Source organism: Rhinopithecus roxellana, chromosome 7, assembly GCF_007565055.1.
Source record: "Rhinopithecus roxellana isolate Shanxi Qingling chromosome 7, ASM756505v1, whole genome shotgun sequence".
Taxonomy (NCBI): Eukaryota; Metazoa; Chordata; class Mammalia; order Primates; family Cercopithecidae; genus Rhinopithecus; species Rhinopithecus roxellana.
Window position 1 is genome coordinate 101,192,313 of NC_044555.1, and position 26,284 is coordinate 101,218,596.

A 26,284-nucleotide genomic window follows, 5' to 3' on the forward strand; every position below is an offset into this window, starting at 1 on the left:
AAGGTATTGCCGACTGATTACTCCATCTGTTCCTCTCAAGATATCAACAATACCAATTTTCAGGAAGGAAACATTCTAAGTGAGAGAGACGTAGAAGATAGATGCTGTAAAAAAAGATTAAGTCACAAATCATAAAAAGAAAGAAGTAATAATATATACACCATAATTTTGCAAAATTATGACAAGAGAACATCCCTTGCTCTCACTGAATCTGAATCTCTGGGGATGAGGCCCAGGAATACACACTAATTAGCAAGGGTGATCCTAATGTTCATGGCTAAGGGACCACACTTTGAAAAGTTCTCCTGGATATATTCACAAATAATCATCACAAATCTAAGCTACATCCTGTACATTGTTCTAAGTTACCTTGTTTATGTATTGAGCAGTAACTTCTCATGTGTCACCTGAAAAATGTCTCCTTTCCTCTATGAGCCCTGGTTTCTTCACTTAGCAAATGCATTTCTGTCATGCAGCACGCTCTAGATCTACTCCAGGCTCTGTCAATGTTACCTCTTTTTCCTTTCTCTATAAATGTAACTGCGCACAACAACATAAGGCTACAACAAAGGCTTAGCACTGTCAATTTTGCAATTAATAAATGAATTCAGGGTGATAAATCTCAATTTCTTTTTATATTGGGCTTATGGGAAAAAAATCCTCCCTTGGTTGGGAAAGACAAGTGAACCTTGTAGCTAAAAGAGTAGCCTGACATTATTTTAAAAATACAGGGAAAATCTACAGCAGATAAGCAAATGTTTTTCCCATCTCATTTGTGTGAATATTCACTTAGCAACCACATTTATTTCACCTCTCATCATGTACCTTTCATCTGCTCCCTCTCAGTTTACCACTTATACTACCCAGGGTAGAATCACTGCCTTAACGAAAAGGATAGATACCAGGTATAATTGAACACTGGGAGTTATCGTCCAATCCCAGCTTACCTGACAATATTCATGCTTTCCTTTAGGCCCTTTGAAATGGGCCTAATCTTGAGTTGGATTAGTATACAAATACAGAGGCTGCTGGATCTCTCATGGATATACAGCACTTTTATCGAATTTGCAAGTAGCAACACTGAAAGGAGAGCAAATGTGTTCAGTGATAGAATCCAAAGAAATCTGATAATGGCAAACGGGCACACCTAACATGCAACCAGCATGGTTCCCCATCCATGTGACTTGGGTCCAAAGGATCTGAGAAGTGTCTTCTGGAGAAGACTTCGAGGTATGAGGGCAGGCACACAACAGCTGACTTTAAATACTGGAGGGTAGATTAACTACCTTGTGAAAGTATCCAAAAAACTGTCTGAGGACTGTTGGATAGGAGCTAAAGGGAGGCAATTGGAGATACAGTATAAATAGCATGTCATTGCAAGGGGCTGAGTGACTGTTGGACAACTGTTTCAGATAGGAGGTAAATTACTGGTGACCAACATGGTTACTTCCAAGGTTCAAATCCTCTGGCTACACTAAGCCCTGTGATTGTGTCACTTCATTGGCACTTGATCAAAGTTGACCCACCTACTGTTTTGCTTCTGGAACTTTAAGCTATAGCGAAAAAATGGTTTCCACTTCTTGTTTAAGGATATGAGCCCTTAGAAAAGGGAGGTAGGAATAATACTTGAGGTTGCAAATAGGTGCTAAAAGCATAATTTACTTATTTTTTGTAGAAAAAGCTCACAGTCTGGATTAATAGAGCCACAGTCAGGATGGTTATACAGTACACACAAATGTTAACACTTCTAATTGGTGGTATTATATGTAATTGGCTTGAATAAATTTAAAATGATGAAAGTATTAAGGGCATGGATTGAGACATTTGCATTTACATGTATTCCTTATTATATTAATCAGCTCAAGCTACCATAACAAAAATATCATAGACTGTGTGGCTTAAATAGAAATTTACTTTCTCACAGTTCTGGATGCTAGAAGCCCCAGATCAAGGTCCTGTAGGGCTCTCTTCCTGGCTTGTAGACAGCCACCTTCTCATTATATGTCCTCACATGGCAGTGATCTCTCTCTCTCGATCGCTCTCTTCCCGATCGCTCTCTCTCTCTCTCCCTCTTTTTCTCACTCTTCCTCTTCTTCTTAAGGCTACAGTCCTGTTGGATTAGAACCTGATCCTTATGACCTTATTTAATCTTAATTACTTCCTAAAGAACCTACCTCTAGATATAATCACACTGGGGGTTATGGCTTCAACATACAAATTTGGGGGAACACAATTCAATTCATAGCACTTATGTTCATTGTGAACACCAAAAATGCTTGGTTCATAAGACAGCAAATTCTGTTCTGCACAAAAACCAAACCAGAAGTTCTCTACTACAGGTCATTAACAGGTATTAGATATGAATTTGTGCTCCACAGAAGTTATATTGTGCTTAGTACAGTGCATGTTAGCATGTGCCTCTGGCCCCTTCCCCATCCAACCCCAGCCTTTGGTGTCCCCTTCCATTAAGTTGAAAAATACTTTCCAAAAGCCAAGAGCACTCCTCTTTAATATTCGTCTTGAACAGATCACTTCGGACCTTGTATTTTCATTTCTTCATTCTGAGATAAGGGGGTTAGTCCACATGATCTCCCTTCCCAAGGTTCTCTAACTCTGTGATTCCAACTCTAAAGAAAAAGCACCTAGCATCCCCAAGTCAGGACCCACTAGAGCTGGAGAGAAGTGAACATTTCCCACGTGAATAATCTGCTAAAACAGTTTTCCTTCAACCATTCTGTTTGGCTGAAAAGTATATCCTTGTGCACTTTTCATTCCACAGAAGACCACCAAGAGTCAACCACAGGAGTCTCAAGATAATGATTATATTGGTTACTTTATTACTACATTAGAAATGCAAATAAACTGTGAAAAGCTGCAAAAACACGCAACTTCATGAAGATTATAAAGCAATGGAAGCACCCATCATAGCAGTTTAAAACACACTTATGCAGTATAGGATGCAAGAACTACATACACAAAGGACATCAATGGTGAGATTATTGACAGCATCTGCCATCCAGAACATATGCACCAATGGTAAGTTTAAAAATGAATTTAAGGAAACACTGGCTACCTCTGACTTCTTAGCCAGGGAACATAGGTGAAAAGACATCAGAAGATGCCTAAAATCTCTACAAACACACGGGTTTACAAAAAACAAGCCTAAAACCAAGACTGTCAGGTAATGCTGAAATCTGCTGTTGGGAGGCGATCCCCATTTTACGATGTTTGAACACACTCTTTCTCCTGCTGGATAGCTGGAAAGACAAACACAAAAATCATTAACCGTATTTACCTAAGATTAAGTTCAGTTTCTTTCAAGAGCTCCTTGCTAAGTCATTGAAGTATGCATAATGCCTTAAATTTAGAATGCCAAGGCATTATCCACAAATTCTCACATTAGGGTGTGTGCATGTATGTGCGTATGTTAACTACTGGAATATTCATTAGAATCTATAACTGTGGAGGATTTTTTTCCCATTTGAGAGATAGAAATGTACTGTTGCCATTTTTTCATAGATGATTCATGACTGAGCTATGAAGCAATTTCTTCAGATTTATCTATCTGTATACAACTAGGAAGTTATACCTTTTCAGACAATTTTGACTATAACTTTGAAACTCTCAAAGCTAACAAGACAAAAAGTTCCCCTCAACTTTTTCAAAGACACTTGGAGTTTCTCCACCAGGCTGTATTTCTGGAGGGCAAAAGTGATCACTTATCCCTTGAGTCTGCAAGCCCTAAGTGTACCCAAGATCTAAACTTGCTCATTATCTTTATCTCATCATCAGAGGGAGAAGGCCAAAACTGCAAAGTTTGCATGGACCTTTAGGTATAAGACCACTGACCCAAACTGATGGATGCAGGAAAATGTCTAATAAGCATAAAGTGAACAAAACTAAGATTTTTCTAGTGCTAAATCCAATATTCCAAGATTGATTTTTAAGGTGGTTTTTAGTAATTTTCCAACAAGAAACTAGTTTCCCCCTATTCTTATTAAGACTTATGTGAGAACTACTTGTATAACCCAAGTAGGAAGACGACTATTTGATATTTTTAACTGTAACATTAAATACCATGGTACTCTAATTATTGCTTACTTTGCAGCAAAAAATCACTAGAAGTTAGGTTTATTAACTGAGCCTATTAGCTTTCTCTATTGTTTGTTTCCATTAGAACACCCCGTGACTTACTTTCCTTTGAGGGAAGAGTATTTTTTTCTTCAGTATTAGTTTTCTTCAGTTTTGACCTGTCAAACTTCTCCACTTCCGACAAGTCTGGCTTATCACTCATCTTGACTAGAAGACAGCCTGAAAAGAAAAAACATTTTTAAGAAAATTTACCTGGCAGAACTATCTTCAGACTAAAGGGTCACAAGCAAAAATTTTCACATTTCATATCAATGTATATTCTACCTGCTCATTTTCAACAGGAAAACAGCAAAAGATCTTAGAAAACTAATATTTTTGTTAGAATAATTTTAACTCCACATCATTAGCCCGTTTTTGATAGGCAGTAAATGCCATTGGATCAGAATGCACCAGAAACTAAGATGCTCCAGAAACCCAAAGCCAATATGTCTGACTCTTAAAATCACAGCAAGGGTAAAATGGAGGTGATAGAAGCACAAGAGCAGACCGGGATAGAAGAAAAAATAAAGACTGGCTTTAACCAGTTAATGATTTTGTAACAGGAGAGAGCACTATTCGAGCATCTTCACTTTTTTTAAAATTACTTTTGTTTTTTGGCATTTTTTTTTTTTTAGGAGATGGGGAGCAGTACACACACACACACACACACACACACACACACACACACAAAGAGTGGCATAAGTTGTACTGATTTCTATCTATTTTAAATGCCCAAAGATGACAGTACATTAAGGCATTACAATACACGTCTCATAATAGCTCTTTGTGGCATTGGTTTATAAACGTTGTAAGAAGGGACAGCTAACTAGGATCAGACCCAGGAGTTCAGCAGAAAGGGATAAACCAAATGTAAGTGAGTCTTCTTTCACCATGTTTTCTCTGCCAAAGAGAGAGGCAAGGAGATGCGGTTCAGAGGTGCATGGCTGTGGACCTGACGAAATGCCTGGTGCCCTGTGACCGTCCCGAGTTTGTCCAGAAGAGACAATAGGATATCCCAGAAATCGGAGGGCAGAGCTCTCTTGCGCGAGCTCAGCCCCACCCTCGTGGAGTAGGATACTATGTCTAGTGCTTGGAATAGAATGGAGAGGCCCCCAAGCAGCCAGAAGTGCCGAACATGCCTCCATTCCGTCAAGTTTACCCTAAGACCCTCCTCTGCCGAGCGATCAGACGCCAAGCTCGGAGCTGGGAAATTGGAACTAACAAATAAATAATAGCAGGGCCGAGCTCATAGGCCAGTCTGTCAAGAGCAGTTTGGATACTTTTTCAAATAACTATTAGCACTGTCTGGCGCCCAGCCTAACGGCCACGGGAGGGGAAGGAACGAGGACCCAGCCCCAGAGGGCCCATTCCCGACTGCCCCCAAACTCATCCTCTAAGCCTCCGACCTGCAGCTACTGCGGAAGGGCCCCTTTAAGGGTCCGCGCCCCCCCCCCGACTCCCAACCCCGGGGCCTTGTTTCCAGGGACCAGCCCCCGGGAGGGCTCGGCATCGCACGCAGAAGGCGGCGCCCCGGGAAGACAAAGGCGCGGACTCGCTCGGCTGAGCGGCGGTGCAGACGCGAAGCGCCAGCCCCAACTCCGGCTCCTCTGGTTCCCGAAGGCGCGGCATCCCCCGCCTCGCAATCCCGACGCCTTCCCATCCCCATGGTCCTCTGACTTCTGTGAGGCCGCAGGTCCTCACCTGAAGGCTTGAAGACTAGTGAAAGGCTGTCCGCAGGGCTGAGACCCAGGCTTGCTCCGGACCAGGTTAGCGTTCCCGCGCAGAGCCCTGCAGTGCTAAGCCCTGTAGCAGGCCCCGCCCCAGCCCTCTCTGATTGGGCAAAGGTTTCCGGGCTCGCCCCTTTCCCCTCCTCCGCTAGAGCGTCCAGAGCCTGCGTCCTCCCTCTCCTCCAGGATCAGGGGCTTGGTGAAGTCAGAGTCGACCCCGCCTCCCCAGACCCCACCTCCCAGACCTCTTCCACTGCTTTAGTCCTGAGGGTCCACATTCTCTTCATCCCGAGTACTCTCACTCCTTCACAACAACAGAGGCCTCTGCAATAAGCAGACACATCTTGCCCAGTGAGCTTAGAACATCTGGAACTCCGAGGTCCAGGCTGAATGACCGGTATTTAGGCTCTCTCGGCTTTTTATAACCATTGGGGCCTAAGGACGCTATGAAAACCTAACAATAGGTTGGAAGTGGGGCTCGGTGTTGTCTGCTCTAATCCTTGGCCAGGTCGTGGAGTAGGGGTGCTCATGGTGAGGGTGGGTGGTTCAGGGCCATTCACTCCTACAACTGGACATTTCTGTGACAGTAGTACTCTCCTATGAAATGTAACAGTCACATTTGCAACTTTCTCGGCCACTGAACACGAGAGCAATTATAATAATCACAGAACAACTGAGGCTATTCACCTTTATATCCCTAATCCCTAGCACTTTGGCCCACAAGACACGTTGGTTGTGGAGATGTCTATAGACTGAAGTAATAAATACGTGATGGGGGGAAGTTTGGGGCAATAGCACCACCCAGTGTCTGTTGGAAGAGAAAATTGAGGATCCAGTATTTACTTGAAAGGACTAAATGTTCAAGATCGTTTTCTGGATACTCACCCAGAACCTTAGAGCGTTGAGGTAAGATGGAGGTAGAACTATGTCTTTAGCTTGCACCCCATGTGTGGTGGTATAGATCTATATAGATTAAAAGTCACTCTTTCCACAAGGATTTCTCAAGCCTTCCCCACTTCATTCCCTTTTCTTTGCTTTTGTAGCACTTTGTGTTAATTTGAGAATTGTGTATGTTTGTTGGAAAAACTTTTAAAACAGAGAGATATACTCATTCAACAACTAATATTCCTTGAGTACCTACAATGTCCCTGGCATTAAATATAATAAACACCAGTGTTTTCACTACACAGATTTCAATGTTGTTAACATTTAGGTATACTTACTTTGTCTTTCTTTTAAGGACTAAAAGCATTACAGAAAAAATTGAGGTTTCCTTGACCTTCATTTTATTTCCATTTCCCCTCCCACTTCCCCACGGGTAGTCCCATCCTGAATGTGATGTGTAGCTTTCAGCCTATTTTTCTGTCATTACAGATCAATGTGATTTCTGTTTCCAGGAGCAAAATGAAGCGTTGTTTGAACCAGTGATCCAAGTCTAAGACCAAACTCCTCACTTCACTTGGGGTTGACAGGAAGCTCCAGACAGTCACCCCTCCATAGCCCAAACCTCAAAATCCTGCCACCCTGATCTGCCTTGAATCATTACAACTCATCTAATGATGACATTTATCTCCATTTGTGCCAGTTACCCCAAGACACCCTTCAACTCCTACATTCTAACCACCATAAGGTTGTGTCCACATCCCCTCTTTATTTCACTTTTCTGACTGCTCCTCTACTAATAAAACACAGTGCACCCTCAGTAATTCCTCCAGATTTTAAGCCTCTTCTCTGAATTTCCCCTTCCATGGGGATTCTAGATCTCCTGAAGCCCACTCATGAGGAGCATATGAATTTTCACTCCTACCACCACTGTACCACAGATCCTAAAGCTTATATAAGCGACTTTGTTGCTTCTCGTTGCTGCCTTTAGATAGCAATCCCCCTTCCATCCCCCTAAAAACTTCCAGCTTTTGACAATTCATGTCATTGATTAGCCTTTGTTGTTGTCATATAACAAATTTCAACTGTTCCCCTCTGGGCACGATGACTCATGCCTGTAATCCCAGCACTTTGGGAGGCCGAGGCAGGCAGATTCACGAGGTCAGGAGATCGAGACCATCCTGGCTAACACGGTGAAACCCCATCTCTACTAAAAATACCAAAGAAAAAAATAATTAGCCGGGCATGGTGGCAGGTGCCTGTAGTCCCAGCTACTGGGGAGGCTGAGGCAGGAGAATGGCATGAACCTGGAAGGCGGAGCTTGCAGTGAGCTGAGATCACACCACTGCACTCCAGCCTGGGCCACAGAGCGAGACTCCATCTCAAAAAAAAAGAAAAGAAAAGAAAAAAATTTCAACTGTTCCCCACTCATTTCTCAAAACTTTTAACTCTACAACACAGTCATTCTCAAAGGTAGTTGTCCTGCTTTAATTCTTGGTAAGTTCAAGAATGATAATTCTGACAAACTAGCCTTTTCAGTTCCTTTAACATTTCTCCCCCATAACATTGCCCTCAACTCCACCTCAGTTACACAGCCATAGTCTAGCCCTTGTCACTATAATTGTGGGAACCCCTCCATAATCTCAATTGCAAACTTCCCTCTTTCTGACCATACCCTCCTCTCTTTTCACCTAACTCATTTTGGAGCCTACTTTCTTTCAGCCTCACCAGAATCTCCAATGCATTGATCTTACCAGATTTTCACTATCTCTTCTTCCCTTTATCGTATTCTCTCCCCTCCTTCCCTAGCTCAAATGTCATGTTCAGTCTTTACAATCACTTATCTACATATACCCTCCACTGTCCTGCCTTTTCACTTTGTATTGTTCCATAGGAAAAATAACAACCCTGGTTAAGTACACTTCAACAAGCCTAAGCCTACAAAGAGAAATCTGGCCAAAGGAAAATACATAACTACATGACTCATTTCAATTTAAATTCATGACCGTTAACTTAAATGAGACTCTTAATGTTGTTAATAGGCACTCATTCTTTAAATCTCCTGGCCCTTAACTTTCTGACTATTTTAACTTACTACTTCATAGCTTCTCTCTCATCAAACTCTCTATACCACCTCTCCATCCCAACTCTTCTCTTGCTTTCTATTTATACTAGAAAAGTGTAGCCCTCAGAAGAACACTTCCACACACCCTGTATTACTCAGGTTTCTCTAGAGGGACAGAACTAATAGGATATATGTGTATGAAAGGGAGTTTATTAAAGAGAATTGGCCCACATGATCACAAAGTGAAGTCCCACAATAGGCCATCTGCAAGCTGAGGAGCAAGGAAACCAGTAGTGACTCAGTCTGAGTCCCAAAACCTCAAAAGTAGGGAAGCCAACAGTTCAGCCTTCAGTCTGTGGCTGAAGGTCTGAGAGCCCCTGGCAAACCGCTAGTATAAGTCCAAGAGTCCAAAAGCAGAAGAACTTGGGGTCTGATGTTAGAGGGCAGGAAGCATCTAGCAAGGGAGAAAGATGAAGGCCACAGACTCAGCTGTCTGCTCATTCCACTTTCTGCCTGTTTTTTCTAGCCACGCTGACAGCCAATTGGATAGTGCCCACCCAGACTGAGGGTGGGTCTGCCTCTCCCAGTCCACTGACTCAAACATTAATCGCCCCTGGTAACACCCTCACAGACACACCCAGAAACAATATTTTGCATCCTTCAATCCAATCAAGTTGACACTTAATATTAACCATCACACACCCCTACCACCATATCATTTCACCTACCTGCACCTGCCTATATATATATGACTTTCCTGTTGATATCATACATGAAATTTCCAGACTCCTGTCTAAAAGTTCCCGTCCTTTCCCACTAGATCTCTCTCTCAAACCAATTCAATGACGTTGCTACCATCTTTCTCTCCCTTATCGCTAGCATCATCAATATTGTACTCTCTACTGTATAGTTTCTCTCAGGATACAATTGTACTCTTATTTCTTATCTATCTACCTATCTCTCTATACACACATTATTATATATGTGTATATGTTTATATATACATACACACATTCTTTTTATGTGTACATACTCTTGACTTCAATCCTCCTACCTACCATTACACCATTTCTTTGTTCCCCTTTGATGGAAATCTTTTACAGTTACATATGATATATATTTTCATGTTCAATGTAAGGCATTATTTGAACCAGGACTCCTGACCTAAGACCACAGTCCCCTAGGCTTTCTATCTACATCAATCTAGCATCAAGAAGGATTCCCCAAAAATAATCCTTCCTTATCCTCCATTTTCTCTGTCTATTCTATTTCTCATTCCCTCTGTTCCAGGCATGGCCTCCCTATTATTCCTCAGACAAGCCATGCTCACTGTTGTGTTAGGGCCTTTACAATATCTATTCTTTATGTCAGGAAAGTTATTTCCTCAGATATCCAGTTTGACTACTCTGTCATTCTCTTTTAACAGTTGCCTATTTCCAATTTTTCTTCTCTTGGTCTCTCTTGAACACATCAATCGGGTATGCACCTCTTCCACTCAACTGAAATTACTTTTGTCAAGGTCATCAATGGCTTTCACATGGCTCAATACAATGGTCAATTTTTAATCCCTCATTTTGAACTATCAGCAGCATTTGGCATAGTTGATGAGAGTTCTTCTCACTTCACTTACATCGCATGGCTCCCAGGACACTGCACTCTCCTATTTTCTCCATCCTCACTAGCTCTTCCTCTTCTCCCAGATCTGTTTAAATGGGAGTGACCCAGGACTCAGTCCCTGTTCGTCTACTCATTTCTATCTACACTTCCCTGGTGCTATCTCCCAGTCCAATAGCTATAGAAAACATTTTTATGTTAACAATTTCTATATTTGTGTCTGCAGGCCAGATCTGCATCCTAAACTCCAGTCTGATATATACAACTGCCTACGCAGCACCTCCACTCAGATGTCTTATAGACATCTCAAACATAAAATGTCACAGACTAAACTACTAATCTTTTCTCTGAAACCCACTCCTCCCACAGCCTTCCCCATCTCAATTGATGGCAACTCCATTATCCATATGGTCATGTCAAACATATTGATATCATCCTTAATTCCTCCCTTTCTTTTACACTACACATCCAATCCATCAGGAAATTATTTTGGCTGCACTCAAAATGCATCCAAAATCCAACCACTTATCGTCTCCATTTGTATGCATAAAGTCTAATCCACCATCATATCTCATCTGGATAACTGGAGTAGTTTTTGGCAGGTCTCTCTACTTCAGCTCTTGCTCCCTAGTTTTTGTATTCTCAACATAGAACGTAAAGTGATTATTTTAAAAATATAAGTCAAATCATGGTGCTCCTCTACTCAAAGTCCTGCAAAGGCACCTTATTCTCCTCAGAGTTAGAGTCAAAGTTCCTAAAAGGCCCCACATTTTCTGGCTCACCATCATTTCTCTGACCCATCTATCTATTCTCTTCATCACTCACTCTGCCCCATCCATGGCCTCCTTACTATTCCTAAAGACCAATGACACTATGAAGAAACTGCATCAACTGGTGTGCAAAATAACCATATAGCATCATGACGACGGGATCAAATTCACACATAACAATATTAACCTTAAATGTAAATGGGCTAAATGCCCCAATTAAAGGACACGGACTGGCAAACTGGATAAAGGGTCAAGAAGCATTGGTGTGTTGTATTCAGGAAACACATCCCACGTGCAAAGACATATATAGATTCAAAATAAATGGATGGAGGAATATTTACCAAGCAAATGGAAAGCAAAAAAAGCAGGGATTACAATCCTAGTCTCTGACAAAACAGACTTGAAACCAACAAAGATCAGAAAAGACAAAGAAAGGCATTACATAATGATAAAGGGATCAATTCAACAAGAAAAGCTAACTATTCTAAATATATATCCACCAATACAGGAGCACCCAGATTCATAAAACAAGTTCTTAGAGACCTACAAAGAGACTTATACTCCCACACAATAATAGTGGGAGACATTAACTCCACTGTCAATATTAGACTTATCAACGAGAGAGAAAATTAACAAGGATATTCAGGACTTGAACTCACCTCTGGATCAAGTGGACCTAATAGGCATCTACAGAACTCTCCATCTCAAATCAACAGCATATACATTCTTCTCGGTGCTGCATGGCACTTATTCAAAAATCGACCAGATAATCGAAAGTAAAACACTCCCCAGCCAATGCAAAAGAAATGAAATCATAACAAACAGTCTCTTAGGCCAGAGTGTAATCAAATTAGAACTCAGGATTAAGAAATTCACTCAAAACCACACAACTACATGGAAATTGAACAACCTGCTCCTGAATGACTCTGGGTAAATAATGAAATTAAGGCAGAAATCAAGAAGCTCTTTGAAACCAACTTGAACAAAGAGACAACATACCAGAATCTCTGGGACACAGCTAAAATTTCCCAAAAGAGGGAAATTTATAGCACTAAATGTCCATGTCAGAAAGCTAGAAAGATCTCAAATCGATACCCTAACATTACAACTCAAAGAGCTGGAGAAGCAAGGGCAAACAAACCCCAGAGCTAGCAGAAGACAAAAATAACTAAGATCAGAGCAGAACTGAAGGAGATAGAGACACAAAAAAAAACTCTTCAAAAAATCAATGATTCCAGGAGCTGGTTTTTTGGGGAAAAAAAAAAAACACAGATAGACCACTAGCTAGACAAATAAAGAAGAAAAGAGAGAAGAATCAAATAGACACAATAAAAGAATGATAAAAGGGTATCACTACTGTGATAGAGAAATACGATCTACCATCAGAGAATACTATAAACACCTCTATGCAAATAAACTAGAAAATCTAGAAGGAATGGATAAATTCCTAGAGACATACACTCTCCCAAGATTAAACCAGGAAGAAGTTGAATCTCTGAATAATTCAATAAAAAGTTCTGTAGTTGAGCCAGTAATTAATAACCTACCAACCAAAAAAAAAAACCCCAGGACCAGACACATTCACAGCAGAATTCTACAAGAGATACAAAGAGGAGATGGTACCATTCCTTCTGAAACTATCCCAAACAATTGAAAAGGAGGGACTCCTCCCTGACTCATTTTATGAAGCCAGCATCATTGTGATACCAAAACCTGGCAGAGACACAACAAAGAAACAAAACTTCAGGCCAATATCCCTGATGAACATTGATGCAAAAATCTTCAATAAAATACTGGCAAACCTAATCCAGCAGCATATCAAAAAGCTTATCCACCATGATCAACTGGGCTTCATCTCCAAAGTGCAAGGCTGGTTCAATATATGCAAATCAATAAATGTAATCCATCACATAAACAGAATCAATGGAAAAAACACAGGATTATCTCAATAGATGCAGAAAAGGCTTTTGGTAAAATTAAACATCCCTTCATGTTGAAAACTCTCAATAAACTAGGTATTGATAAAACATATCTCAAAAAAATAAGAGCTGTTTATGACAAACCCACAGCCAATATCATACTGAATGGTCAAAAGCTGAAAGCATTCCCTTTGAAAACTGGCACAAGACAAGGATGTCCTCTCTCACCATTCCTATTTAACATAGTATTGGAAGTTCTGGCCAGGGCAATTGGGCAAGATAAAGAAATAAGGGCATTCAAATAGGAAGAAAGGAAGTCAAATTGTCTCTCTTTGCAGATGAAATGATTCTATATTTAGAAAACCCATCGTCTCAGCTCCAAAACTCCTTAGGCTGATAAGCAATTTCAGCAAAGTCAAAATCAATGTGCAAAAATCACAAGCATTCCTATATGCCAACAATAAACAGGCAGAGAGCCAAATCGTGAATGAACTCCCATTCACAACTGGTACAAAGAGAATAAAGTATCTAGGACTAAAGCTAACAAGGGAAGTGAATGACCTCTTCAAGACAACTACAAACCACTGCTCAAGGAAATAAGAGAAGACACAAACAAATGGAAAAACAGTCCATCCTCATGGATAGGAAGAATCAATATCGTGAAAATGGCCATACTACCCAAAGTAATTTATAAATTCAGTGTTATTCCCATCAAACTACCACTGACATTCTTCACAGAATTAGAAAAACTAGTTTAAATTTCATTTGGAAAAAAAAAAAAGAGCCCTATAGCCAACACAATCCTAAGCAAAAACAACAAAGCTGGAGGCATCATGCTACCTGACTGCAAACTATACTACAAGGCTACAGTAACCAAAACAGCATGGTCCTGGTACCAAAACAGACATATAGACCAATGGAACAGAGTAGAAAACTGAGAAATAACACCACACATCTACAACCATCTGATCTTCAACAAACCTGACAAAAACAAGAAATGGGGAAAGGATGCTGGGAAAACTGACTAACCTTATTCAGAAAACTGAAACTGGCCCCCTTCCTTACACCTTATACAAAAATTAACTCAACATGGATTAAAGATTTAAATGTGAAACCCAAAACCATAAAAACCCTAGAAGAAAACCTAGGTAATACCATTCAGGACATAGGCATGGGCAAAGATTTCATGACAAAAATGCCAAAAGCAATTGCAAAAAAAGCAAAAGTTGACAAATGGGATCTAATTAAACTGAAGAGCTTCTGCACAGCAAAAGAATCTATCAGCAGAGTGAACAGGCAACCTACAGAATGGGAGAAAAATTTTGCAATCTACCCTTCTGACAAAGGTCTAATCCCCAGAATCTTCAAGGAACTTAAACAAACTTACAAGAAAAAAACGACCCCATCTAAAAGTGGGCAAAGAACATGAACAGACACTCCTCAAAAGAAGACATTTATACGGCCAACAAACATATGAAAAAAAGCTCAACATCACTGATCATTTGAGAAATGCAAATCAAAACCACAATGAGATACCATATCACCCCAGTCAGAATAGCAGAATGGTGATTATTAAAAACTCAAGAAACAAGAGATGCTGGCGAGGCTGTGGGGAACTAGGAAAGCTTTTGCACTGTTGGTGGGAATGTAAATTAGTTCAACTATTGTGGAAGACCTTGTGGCAATTCCTGAAGGGTTTAGAACCAGAAATACTATTTGACCCAGCAATCACATTACTGGGTATATACCCAAAGGAATATAAATCATTCTACTGTAAAGACATATGAACATGTATGTTTATTGCAGCCCTATTTACAATAGCAAAGACATGCAACCAACCCAAATGCCCATCAGTGATAAACTGGATAAAGAAAATGTGGTACATATATACCATGGAATATTATGTAGCCATAAAAATGAATGAGATAATGTACTTTGCAGAGACATGGATAAAGCTGGAAGGCATTATCCTCAGCAAACTAACGCAGGAAAAGAAAACCAAACACCGCATGTTCTCACTCGTAAGTGGGAGTTGAACAATGAGAACACATGGACTCAGAGAGGGGAACAACACACATAGGGGCCTGTTGGGGAGTGGAGGTCGAGGGAAGGGAACCTGGATGATGGGTTAATAGGTGCAGCGATGTCTGATCCCTCTGGAAAGAGTGCTCTTTTCCAGGATAACCACTTGTTTAAGTTCTCTCAATATCTTAAAGTCTCAAATTTCACAGTTTTAATGAGACCTACCTGAATCTATTTAATATTGCCACCTGCCAACCCTGTTTCTTCCATCCCCTCACCCTACTTTGCTATTTCATTTCAGCAGTAAATGTTCCACTATTAAAACATAAGATCCATGTGGGCAAAGATCTCTGTTTTATTCACCAATCCCATGTACCAAGGACTGTGCACACAGTGCAGATTTGTTAAATGAATTATTTTCTGGTGATATTGCATTACAAATTACATTACACTATGCGCAATTTCTACAACTTGATTTTTTCACCCAATGTTATGATGATTTAGATTTAGCCATGTTTTACTGTTACACATAGAAGCACATTTATTTTAATTTCTATATAATATTCCATTATATGAATACACCATAGTTTACTTATATATTCTCATTCTTGTGAACACTTTCACTGCTTCCATTTTTTTGTGTTACAAACAGTGCTATAATTAATATTCTCGCAATTTCTTCCTATTAGTCTATAAACATGCCTCATAAAAGGGACATTTCTAGATTACAGAATATGTGCACCTTCAATCTATCTAGATGTGAATTGCCAAATAGCTTTTCACAGTAATTGCACTAATTTATACTCATATTAGCTGTGGTGAGCAGTTCGTCTTTTCCTGCATTCTTGCCAATATCCAGTTTTTCCAGACTTCTTTTTGCCAATCTAATGGGTAAAAATTAGCATCACTTTAGTATTTTTTGTGTGTTTGTTTGTTTGTCTTTTGAGACAGAGTCTCACTCTGTCACCCGGGCTGGAGTGCACTTGCACACTCTCTGCTCACTGCAACCTCCTGGGCTCAAGCAATTCTCCTGCCTCAGCTTCCTCAGTAGCTGGGACTACAGGCGCATGCCACCACGCCCGGCTAATTTTTGTATTTTTAGTAGAGATGGGATTTCATCATGTTGGCCAGACTGATCTCGAACTCTTGACCTCAAGTGATCTGCCCACCTCGGCCTCCCAAAATGCTGGGATTACAGGCGAGAGCCACCGCACCCGGTCCTCCCTAGTGTTTGAATCTTTATTTCCCAAATTATGTCATGAGAGTGAACATCTATAGATTTTGTGGCTCTACATAATTCCTCTTCTCTTAACAACCTTTCAATATATTTTGCCCCACTTCTTTTTAAGTTTCTTGTCTTTATGGTATTGCTTCTTATGGGCTTCTTATGTATTCTGTATTCTGATTATTTGCATGTAATACGTTTTGCAAAAAATATTCTCCAAATCCATTGCTGGTCTTTGTTTATGTATTGCATGTACATTTTGTTGGTTTATAACAAGTATAACTGGAATAAACTTGTTTGCAGAAAAAAATTTGATTTCTGATCTGCATGCAGGTACCTCAGTTGATGAAAGCCATATATAAAAAATGTATCCTACTAAGCAGTTTTTCAAAACATTTTACTTAAGTAAAATACACATATGGAAAAGTAGATATACTTAAATGTGTATCTTGAATGTTCACAAAGCGAGGACACTCATATAACCAGCCCCCGGATCAAGACACAGAACATGATCAGCCCCCAGAAGCCTCTTTTGTGCTGCCTTCCAGTCACTATGCCCAAGAATGATAACCACTCTTCTGAGTATTAGTTTTGCTTCTTTCATGCTTTAAATAAATGGAATCCTTCAGTATTTACTCCTCTTTGTCTGGCTTCTTTTGATCACCATTAAGCTTGTGAGATTCATCCATATTGTCACATGTATTTGTAGCATGTCTCTTCTCCTTTCTGTACCACATCTTAGTGCATAAATACACCACAATGTATTCAATCTACTGTTGATGGGTGTTTAGTTTGCTTCTGGTTTTGAACTATTACAAATAATACTGTTATGAGCATAATTTTGCATATATTTTCATGCCATGAGCATTTTTTGAATATATACTGAGGAATTGATAGGCATAGGGTACACATATGTTCAGTTTCAGTAGATGTGGCCTATTAGTTTTCTAAAAAGTTTGTATCAATAGATTCTGGACTTCTAATTTTAACTGTTTCTTGTATCTGTTTTTGTAACAGATGTATTGAGATATAATTCACATACCATACAATTTAAATATTTAAAGTATACAATTCAGTTTTTTGGTATATTCACAAACTTGTGTAACCATCACCACAAGTGATTTTAAAATAATTTTATCACCCCAAAGAGAAATCCCATAGACTCCAACTATAGTTCTTCAGTGTTCCAACCCCTCATCCCTGGGTGACCACTTAGATGCTTTCCGTATTTATAGATTTGCCTATTCTTGGTATTTTATGCAAATGGAATCATATAACATGTGGTCTATTATGACTATTAATGCTTAGCATAATGTTTTCTAAGTTTCATCTATGTTTTAGTATATCTCAGTACTTCATTTCTCATTATGGTCAAATAATAATCCATGTATTGCAATGGTGTGTACTGCATTGTATTTATCCATTTGATCTCAGGTTTAGGCACCAAAAAATGTTAATAGGCATTTGACTTATTTCCACTTTTTGGCTATTATAAATAATGTAACTATTAACATTCCTGTAAAAGTGTTTTTGTACATCAATATTTTTATTTATTTTCAGTACATGCCTCGAAGTGGGATTTGGGGGTCAATTCGTAACTATATTCAACTTTTTTAGGAACCGCTAAACTGTTTCCCAAAGTGGAAATGACTGCACCATTTTTTATTCTCCCTTTCGGTCTGTGAGGGTTACAATTTCTCACATCTTGAACAACACTTTTTATTATTTGACTATATGATCGTAGCCATCCTTTTCTGTGTAAAGTAGTATCTCAATATGATTTTTATGCATTTAATAATGATGTTGAGAAAACTAGTGAGGGTACTAATGATGCTGAACATGTTTTCATTTCCTTATTAGCTATTTATATATCTTCTCTGAAGAAATGTCTATTCAGATCCTTTGCCCATTTTTAATTAAATTACCTGTCTTCTTACTATTGAGTTATGAGTTATTTGTATATTGTAGATATAAGTCCCTTACCAGATATATGGCTTGTAAATATTTTTCTCATTTTGTGGGTTGACTTTTCACTTGCTTGATAGTGTCTTTTGACTCATAAAGTTTTAAAACTAGACAAAGTCCAATTTATCATTTTTCCTTGGTTTCTTGGACTTTTCATGTCATATATAAGACTCCATGACAAAATTCAGGATCACAAAGGTCTGTCCCTATGTTTTCTTTTAGAGTTATATAGTTTTAGCTCTTATATATAGGTATTTGATACATTTTGAGTTCACTTTTGCCTATGTATTAGGTAAGAGTCCAACTTCATTCTTTCATATGTGGCTATCAAGTTGCTTCAACACCACCCATTAAAAAGACTGTTTTTCACATTCAAAAGCTAGCAGAAGGCAAGAAATAACTAAGATCAGAGCAGAACTGAAGGAGATAGAGACACAAAAAACCCTCCAAAAAATCAATGAATCCAGGAGCTGGTTTTTTGAAAAGATCAGCAAAATTGATAGACCGCTAGCAAGACTAATAAAGAAAAGAGAGAAGAATCAAATAGACTCAATAAAAAATGATAAAGGGGATATCAACACCGACCCCACAGAAATACAAACTACCATCAGAGAATACTATAAACACCTCTACGCAAATCAACTAGAAAACCTAGAAGAAATGGATAACTTCCTGGACACTTACACTCTCCCAAGACTAAACCAGAAAGAAGTTGAATCCCTGAATAGACCAATAGCAGGCTCTGAAATTGAGGCAATAATTAATAGCCTACCAACCAAAAGAAGTCCAGGACCAGATGGATTCACAGCCGAATTCCACCAGGGGTACAAGGAGGAGTTGGTACCATTCCTTCTGAAACTATTCCAATCAATAGAAAAAGAGGGAATCCTCCCTAACTCATTTTATGAGGCCAACATCATCCTGATACCAAAGCCTGACAGAGATACAACATAAAAAGAGAATTTTAGACCAATATCCCTGATGAACATCGATCCAGAATTCCTCAATAAAATACTGGCAAACCGAATCCAGCAGCACATCAAAAAGCTTATCCACCATGATCAAGTGGGCTTCATCCCTGGGATGCAAGGCTGGTTCAACATATGCAAACCAATAAACATAATCCAGCATATAAACAGAACCAAAGACAAAAACCACATGATTATCTCAATAGATGCAGAAAAGTCCTTTGACAAAATTCAACAGCCCTTCACGCTAAAAACTCTCAATAAATTCGGCATTGATGGAACGTATCTCAAAATAATAAGAGCCATTTATGACAAACCCACAGCCAATATCGTACTGAATGGGCAAAAACTGGAAGCATTCCCTTTGAAAACTGGCACAAGACAGGGATGCCCTTTCTCACCACTCCTATTCAACATAGTGTTGGAAGTTCTGGCTAGCGCAATCAGGCAAGGGAAAGAAATAAAGGGTATTCAGTAAGGAAAAGAAGAAGTCAAATTGTCCCTCTTTGCAGATGACATGATTGTATATTTAGAAAACCCTATTGTCTCAGCCCAAAATCTTCTTAAACTGATAAGCAACTTCAGCAAAGTCTCAGGATACAAAATCAATGTGCAAAAATCACAAGCATTCTTATACACCAGTAACAGACAAACAGAGAGCCAAATCAGGAATGAACTCCCCTTCACAATTGCTTCAAAGAGAATAAAATACCTAGGAATCCAACTTACAAGGGATGTAAAGGACCTCTTCAAGGAGAACTACAAACCACTGCTCAGTGAAATAAAAGAGGACACAAACAAATGGAAGAACATACCATGCTCATGGATAGGAAGACTCAATATTGTGAAAATGGCCATACTGCCCAAGGTAATTTATAGATTCAATGCCATCCCCATTAAGCTACCAATGACTTTCTTCACAGAATTGGTAAAAACTGCTTTAAAGTACATATGGAACCAAAAAAGACCCCTCATTGCCAAGACAATCCTAAGCCAAAAGAACAAAGCTGGAGGCATCATGCTACCTGCCTTCAAACTATACTACAAGGCTACAGTAACCAAACAGCATGGTACTAGTACCACAACAGAGATATAGACCAATGGAACAGAACAGAGCCCTCAGAAATAATACCACACATCTACAGCCATCTGATCTTTGACAAACCTGACAAAAACAAGAAATGGGGAAAGGATTCCCTATTTAATAAATGATGCTGGGAAAATTGGCTAGCCATAAGCAGAAAGTTGAAACTGGATCCTTTCCTTACTCCTTATATGAAAATTAATTCAACATGGATTAGAGACTTAAATGTTAGACCTAAAACCATAAAAACCCTAGAAGAAAACCTAGGTAATACCATTCAGGACATAGCCATAGGCAAGGACTTCATGTCTAAAACACCAAAAGCAACGGCAACAAAAGCCAAAATTGAGAAGTGGGATCTAATTAAACTAATGAGCTTCTGCACAGGAAAAGAAACTACCATCAGAGTGAACAGGCAAACTACAGAATGGGAGAAAATTTTTGCAAGCTACTCAACTGACAAAGGGCTAATATCCAGAACCTATAAAAAACTCAATCAAATTTACAAGAAAAAAAACAAACAACCCCATCAAAAAGTGGGCAAAGGATATGAACAGACACTTCTCAAAAGAAGACATTCATACAGCCAACAGACACATGAAAAAGTGCTCAACATCACTCGCCATCAGAGAAATGCAAATCAAAACCACAATGAGATACCATCTCACACCAGTTAGAATGGCAATCATTAAAAAATCAGTAAACAACAGGTGCTGGAGAGGATGTGGAGAAATAGGAACACTTTTACACTGTTGGTGGGACTGTAAACTAGTTCAACCATTGTGGAAAACAGTGTGGCGATTCCTCAAGGATCTAGAACTAGAAATACCATTTGACCCAGCCATCCTATTACTGGGGATATACCCAAAGGATTATAAGTCACGCTGTTATAAAGATACATGCACACGTATGTTTATTGCGGCACTATTCACAATAGCAAAGACTTGGAATCAACCCAAATGTCCATCAGTGACAGACTGGATTAAGAAAATGTGGCACATATACACCATGGAATACTATGCAGCCATAAAAAAGGATGAGTGCGTATCCTTTGTAGGGACATGGATGCAGCTGGAAACCATCCTTCTCAGCAAACTATCACAAGAACAGAAAACCAAATACTGCATGTTCTCACTCATAGGTGGGAATTGAACAATGAGATCACTTGGACACAGGAAGGGGAGCATCACACACCAGGTCCTATTGTGGGGAGCAGGGAGGGGGGAGGGATAGCATTAGGAGATATACCTAATGTAAATGACGAGTTAATGGTGCAGCACACCAACATGGCACATGTATACATATGTAACAAACCTGTACGTTGTGCACATGTACCCTAGAACTTAAAAGTATAATAAATATATATATACTTCTCTAAAAAAAAAAAAAAAAAAAGACTGTTTTTCCCCCAATGAATGTGCTTAGCCCCTTTGTCAAAAATCAGTCAAGACTTTCAATTTTCTGTTCAACATATAAGGAGCTATATTCTTCCCATCCTCACAATACGACAAAAGTAGAACAAGCTGAAAATCAACAACTCTTCCTAGAGCCATCAGAGAATTGAGGTCACAGTGCAAACCACTGTCTGCAAAATTGGAGAGACAGGTGAACACAGAGAATCAATGCTTATCAGAGTAGAAACCAAGAAATAAAAGTGAGTCATTGGATTGACTGCCTGGGTAGGAAAATTTTGACTACAATTGATAGGTTGCTGGAAGCTCAGTTGAGAGCAACCAAGAGGCCCAGTCATAGGGGAGCCCCCACATGTTAATGAGTTTTCCTTTCAGGAGCCTCACTGGGATCTCAGAGGGCAGATCAGAGAAAAATTCCCTAATGCTTTCAGCAAGAGGAAAGGAAGAGTAACCATGTTGATACACCTAGTATATTCTATTTTTCTTAATAAAAGCCTTCCCTTGTGGGAAACTATTTTACCAGAGCGTATCTTGAATATTACCAGAGTCTAACCTACCTGGGGAAAGGGAAATACCTCACTACAGTCTCTTTTAGCCTTTAATGTAGGGTACCAAGAAATAAACTCCACTGAGGTCCCATTTAGAATTTCTATCTCACTAATAGCTGAAGAGAGGAAACTAATAAACACATTTGAAGATCACAGCTTTATAACACAGGAGCCACATCAGTAGGGCTCCTGTGTTATAACAGGGAAAGAATAGAAAGAAATCTATATCTCAGACCTTATTTAAGAAAAAGTATTTAGGGAAACTCAAAGACAATAAAACATATAAAAATAGGGATACAAAAGGAAATTTTAGCATATTACACCTATCACTGCAGCAAAGAGTAAACATAGTCCAACTCCTAGCCAGATAAACAGAAAAGCTCATACTAAAGGCCTATTTACCTCAGTTCTTTTTACCCATGTCTGGCTTTCAACAACAATTACAAGGCATACCAAAAGACAAAAGACGCAGTTTGAAGAGAGAGAGAGCAAAAATTGAAACAAGACTTAGATATGGCAGAGATTTTGGAATGATCAGACTAGGCATTTAAAATAAGTATGCTTAATATGCTAATGTTTCTAATGGGAAAAGTGGACAGCATGGAAGATCAGAAGAGTAACGTAAGTATAGAGATGAAAACTCTAAGAAATATTTTTTAAATGCTAGAAATGAAAAACACTGTAACTGAAATAAAGAATGCCTTTGATTGGCTCATTAGCAGAGTGGACACAGATAAGGAAAGAATCAGTGAGACTGAAGATAGGTAAATAGAAATTTCTGAAACAAAAAAGGAAAAAATTAGAAAATAAACAGAAGAAAGAACACAAGATCTGTGGAACAATTACAAAAAGTTTAACATACGCATAATGGGCATACCAGAAGGAAAAGAAATGATAAAGGAAAATAAGAAATATTTGAAAGGATGATGTCTGAGAGTTTTTCAAAATTAGTTACAAAAACCAAACCATGGATTCAAGAAGTTCAGATATTACCAAGCAGAATAAATATTTTTTTAAGTATCCACACCTAGGTATATTGTACTCAGGTTGCAGAAAATTAAAGACAGAGAAAATCTTGACTGTAACCAGAGGGGGAAAAATCTATAGAAAATCAAGGATACTAATTACATAGGACATCTCTTCAGGAACCATGCAAACAAGAAGGGAGTGGAGTGGAATACTTAAGTTGAAAGAAAACCCACACCAACATAAAATTCTGTATTCAAGTCAAGGCTATTAAACTTCCAAAATGAAGGAGAAAGACTTTCTCAGATAAGCCAAAAAAAAAAGAAAAAAGAGGGAATTTGTTGCCAGTAGACCTGCCTTGCAAGAAATGTTAAAAGAACTTGATAAAAGGAAAATTATATTATTCAAAAACTTGATCTGCATGAATAAAATAAGAACATTAGAGAATGAATAAAGGTAAAATAAAATATTTTAATTTTCTTGTTTGATTTAAATGGCAACAATGTATTCAGTGATGACAATTTATGAGTAAGTGAAATTAGTGACATCAGTGTTATAAGGAATAGGAGTGAGGAATTGGGAATACTCTGTTATAAGCTACTTGCACTATCCATGAAGCAGTATACTGTTTTTTGAAAGTGGACTTGGATTAGTTGTGAATGTATATTACAAACTCTAGGATTACCACTTAAAAAGTTTTTAAAAAGAAGCATTATTGCTCTTTCCCTTTGCAGTTACCTTGGGTCCTGCCGCACAGAGCGGCCTGTCTTTATCAGAGGTCCCTCTGCCAGGGGGAGGATCCCAGAGAAAAACAGAAAGAGGGTGAGAGCCTGAGGAAGATAAAGCATCCCACAGCCTCCCACTCCAGCGCCAGAGCAGGAAGAGGGAGGGGCCATGAATACGAGGCCCTGGGAGGTCCCTTTAAGGAGGGCTGATCTAAAACCAGGAGCCTGTAGCAGAAAGTGAAACCCTCCTGCTCCAGACAAAGATCATAGTCTGGACTAGCCAGCCAAGGATGAAGCTTCAGTTCAGAAACACAGTGGAGCGAATGTATCGAGACACATTCTTCTACAACTTTAATAACAGACCCATCCTTTCTTGTCGGAATACCGTCTGGCTGTGCTACGAAGTGAAAACAAGGGGCCCTCAATGCCCACTTTGGGCGCAAACATCTTTCGAGGCCAGGCGTATTTCGAGCCTCAGTACCACACAGAAATGTGCTTCCTCTCTTGGTTCTGTGGCAACCAGCTGCCTGCTTACAAGCGCTTCCAGATCACCTGGTTTGTATCCTGGACCCCCTGCCCGGACTGTGTGGCGAAGGTGGCCGAATTCCTAGCTGAGCACCCTAATGTCACCCTGACCGTCTCTGCTGCCCGCCTCTACTACTACTGGGAAACAGATTACCGCAGGGCGCTCTGCAGGCTGCGTCAGGCAGGGGCTCGCATGAAGATCATGGACGATGAAGAATTTGCATACTGCTGGGAAAACTTTGTGTACAATGAAGGTCAGTCATTCATGCCTTGGGACAAGTTCGATGACAATTATGCATTTCTGCACCGCAAGCTAAAGGAGATTCTCAAAACCCAATGTAGGCAATGTATCCACACATACTCAACTTCCACTTTAAAAACCTACGGAAAGCCTATGGTCGGAACGAAAGCTGGCTGTGCTTCACCATGGAAATTATAAAGCAGTGTTCAACTGTCTCCTGGAAGAGGGGCGTCTTCCGAAACCAGGTTGATCCTGAGACCCATTGTCATGCAGAAAGGTGCTTCCTCTCTTGGTTCTGGGAGGACACACTGTCTCCTAACACAAACTACCAGGTCACCTGGTACACATCTTGGAGCCCTTGCCTAGATTGTGCAGGGGAAGTGGCTGAGTTCCTGGCCAGGCACAGTAATGTGAAGCTCGCCATCTTCCCCGCCCGCCTCTACTACTTCTGGGATACAGATTACCAGCAGGGGCTCCGCAGCCTGAGTGAGGAAGGGGCCTCCGTGGAGATCATGGGCTACGAAGATTTTAAATATTGTTGGGAAAACTTTGTGTACAATGGTGATGAGCCGTTCAAGCCTTGGAAGGGACTAAAATACAACTTTCTATTCCTGGACAGCAAACTGCAGGAGATTCTCGAGTGAGGGGTCTCCTCTAGCCTCCTGCTCATGCTGCGCGGGCCTCCCCTCCACCCTGGACCAGCTCTGCTTTTGCCTGGTCAGCCTGAGCCCCTCCTGCCCTCAGGGCCATTTCATAGTGCTCCCCTGCCTCATCACCTCCTCCCCATTCTCCCAGGCTCTTCCTTCAGAGGCCCCTTTCTGCCTCCATGGCTACCCATCCACCCACCAAGACCCCGTTCCCTGAGCCTGTGTGCCCCTAACCTGCCTTTTCCCATGTCCCCAGCATAACCAACTTTTTTTTTTTTTTTGAGACAGAGTTTTGCTCTGTCACCCAGACTGGAGTACAATGGCTTGATGTTGGCTCACTGCAAACTCCGCCTACCAGGTTCAAGCGATTCTCCTGCCTCAGCCTCCCGAATAGCTGGGATTACAGATGCTTGCCACCACGTCCAGCTAATTTTTTTTTTTTTTTTTTTTTTTTTTTTGTATTTTTAGTAGTAACTGGGTTTCACCATGTTGGCCAGGCTGGTCTTGAACTCCTGACCTCAGGTGATCTGCTAATCTCGGCCTCCCAAAGTACTGGGATTACAGGCATAAGCAACCCCGCCCGGCCGCATAAACAAATCTTATTAAACTCAACCTAGGCTGGCTGCAGTGACTCACGCCTGTAATCTCCCAGCAATTTGGGAGGCAGAGGTGGGAGAAACCCTTGAGCCCAGGAGTTTGAGACCAGCCTGGGCCACAGGACAAAGCTCCATCTCTACAATAAATAAATAAATAAATAAGTAAATAAATAAATAAATAAAAAGCCAGGTGTGGTTGCATGCACCTGTGGTTTAAGCTACTTGGGAGGCTGGAGTGGGAAGATTGCTTGA

General features: G+C 40.0%; 1 protein-coding gene and 1 pseudogene across 1 annotated transcript; one reads left to right on the top strand and one right to left on the bottom strand.

The window, feature by feature from the left end:
- Positions 1 to 2,808: 2,808 nt before the first annotated feature.
- Positions 2,809 to 5,945, bottom strand: TMSB15A (thymosin beta 15a). Its single transcript, XM_010365682.2, has 3 exons — positions 5,833 to 5,945; positions 4,195 to 4,311; positions 2,809 to 3,257 (listed from the first exon to the last, which is right to left on the bottom strand). The coding sequence occupies exons 2-3, from the start codon at positions 4,292 to 4,294 to the stop codon at positions 3,220 to 3,222; spliced, it is 138 nt and encodes a 45-aa protein (XP_010363984.1). The 5' UTR covers positions 4,295 to 4,311; positions 5,833 to 5,945; the 3' UTR covers positions 2,809 to 3,219.
- An 18,368-nt stretch (positions 5,946 to 24,313) lies between these two features.
- On the top strand, positions 24,314 to 25,433 carry LOC104664209 (annotated as a pseudogene).
- The last annotated feature ends 851 nt before the right edge of the window (positions 25,434 to 26,284 follow it).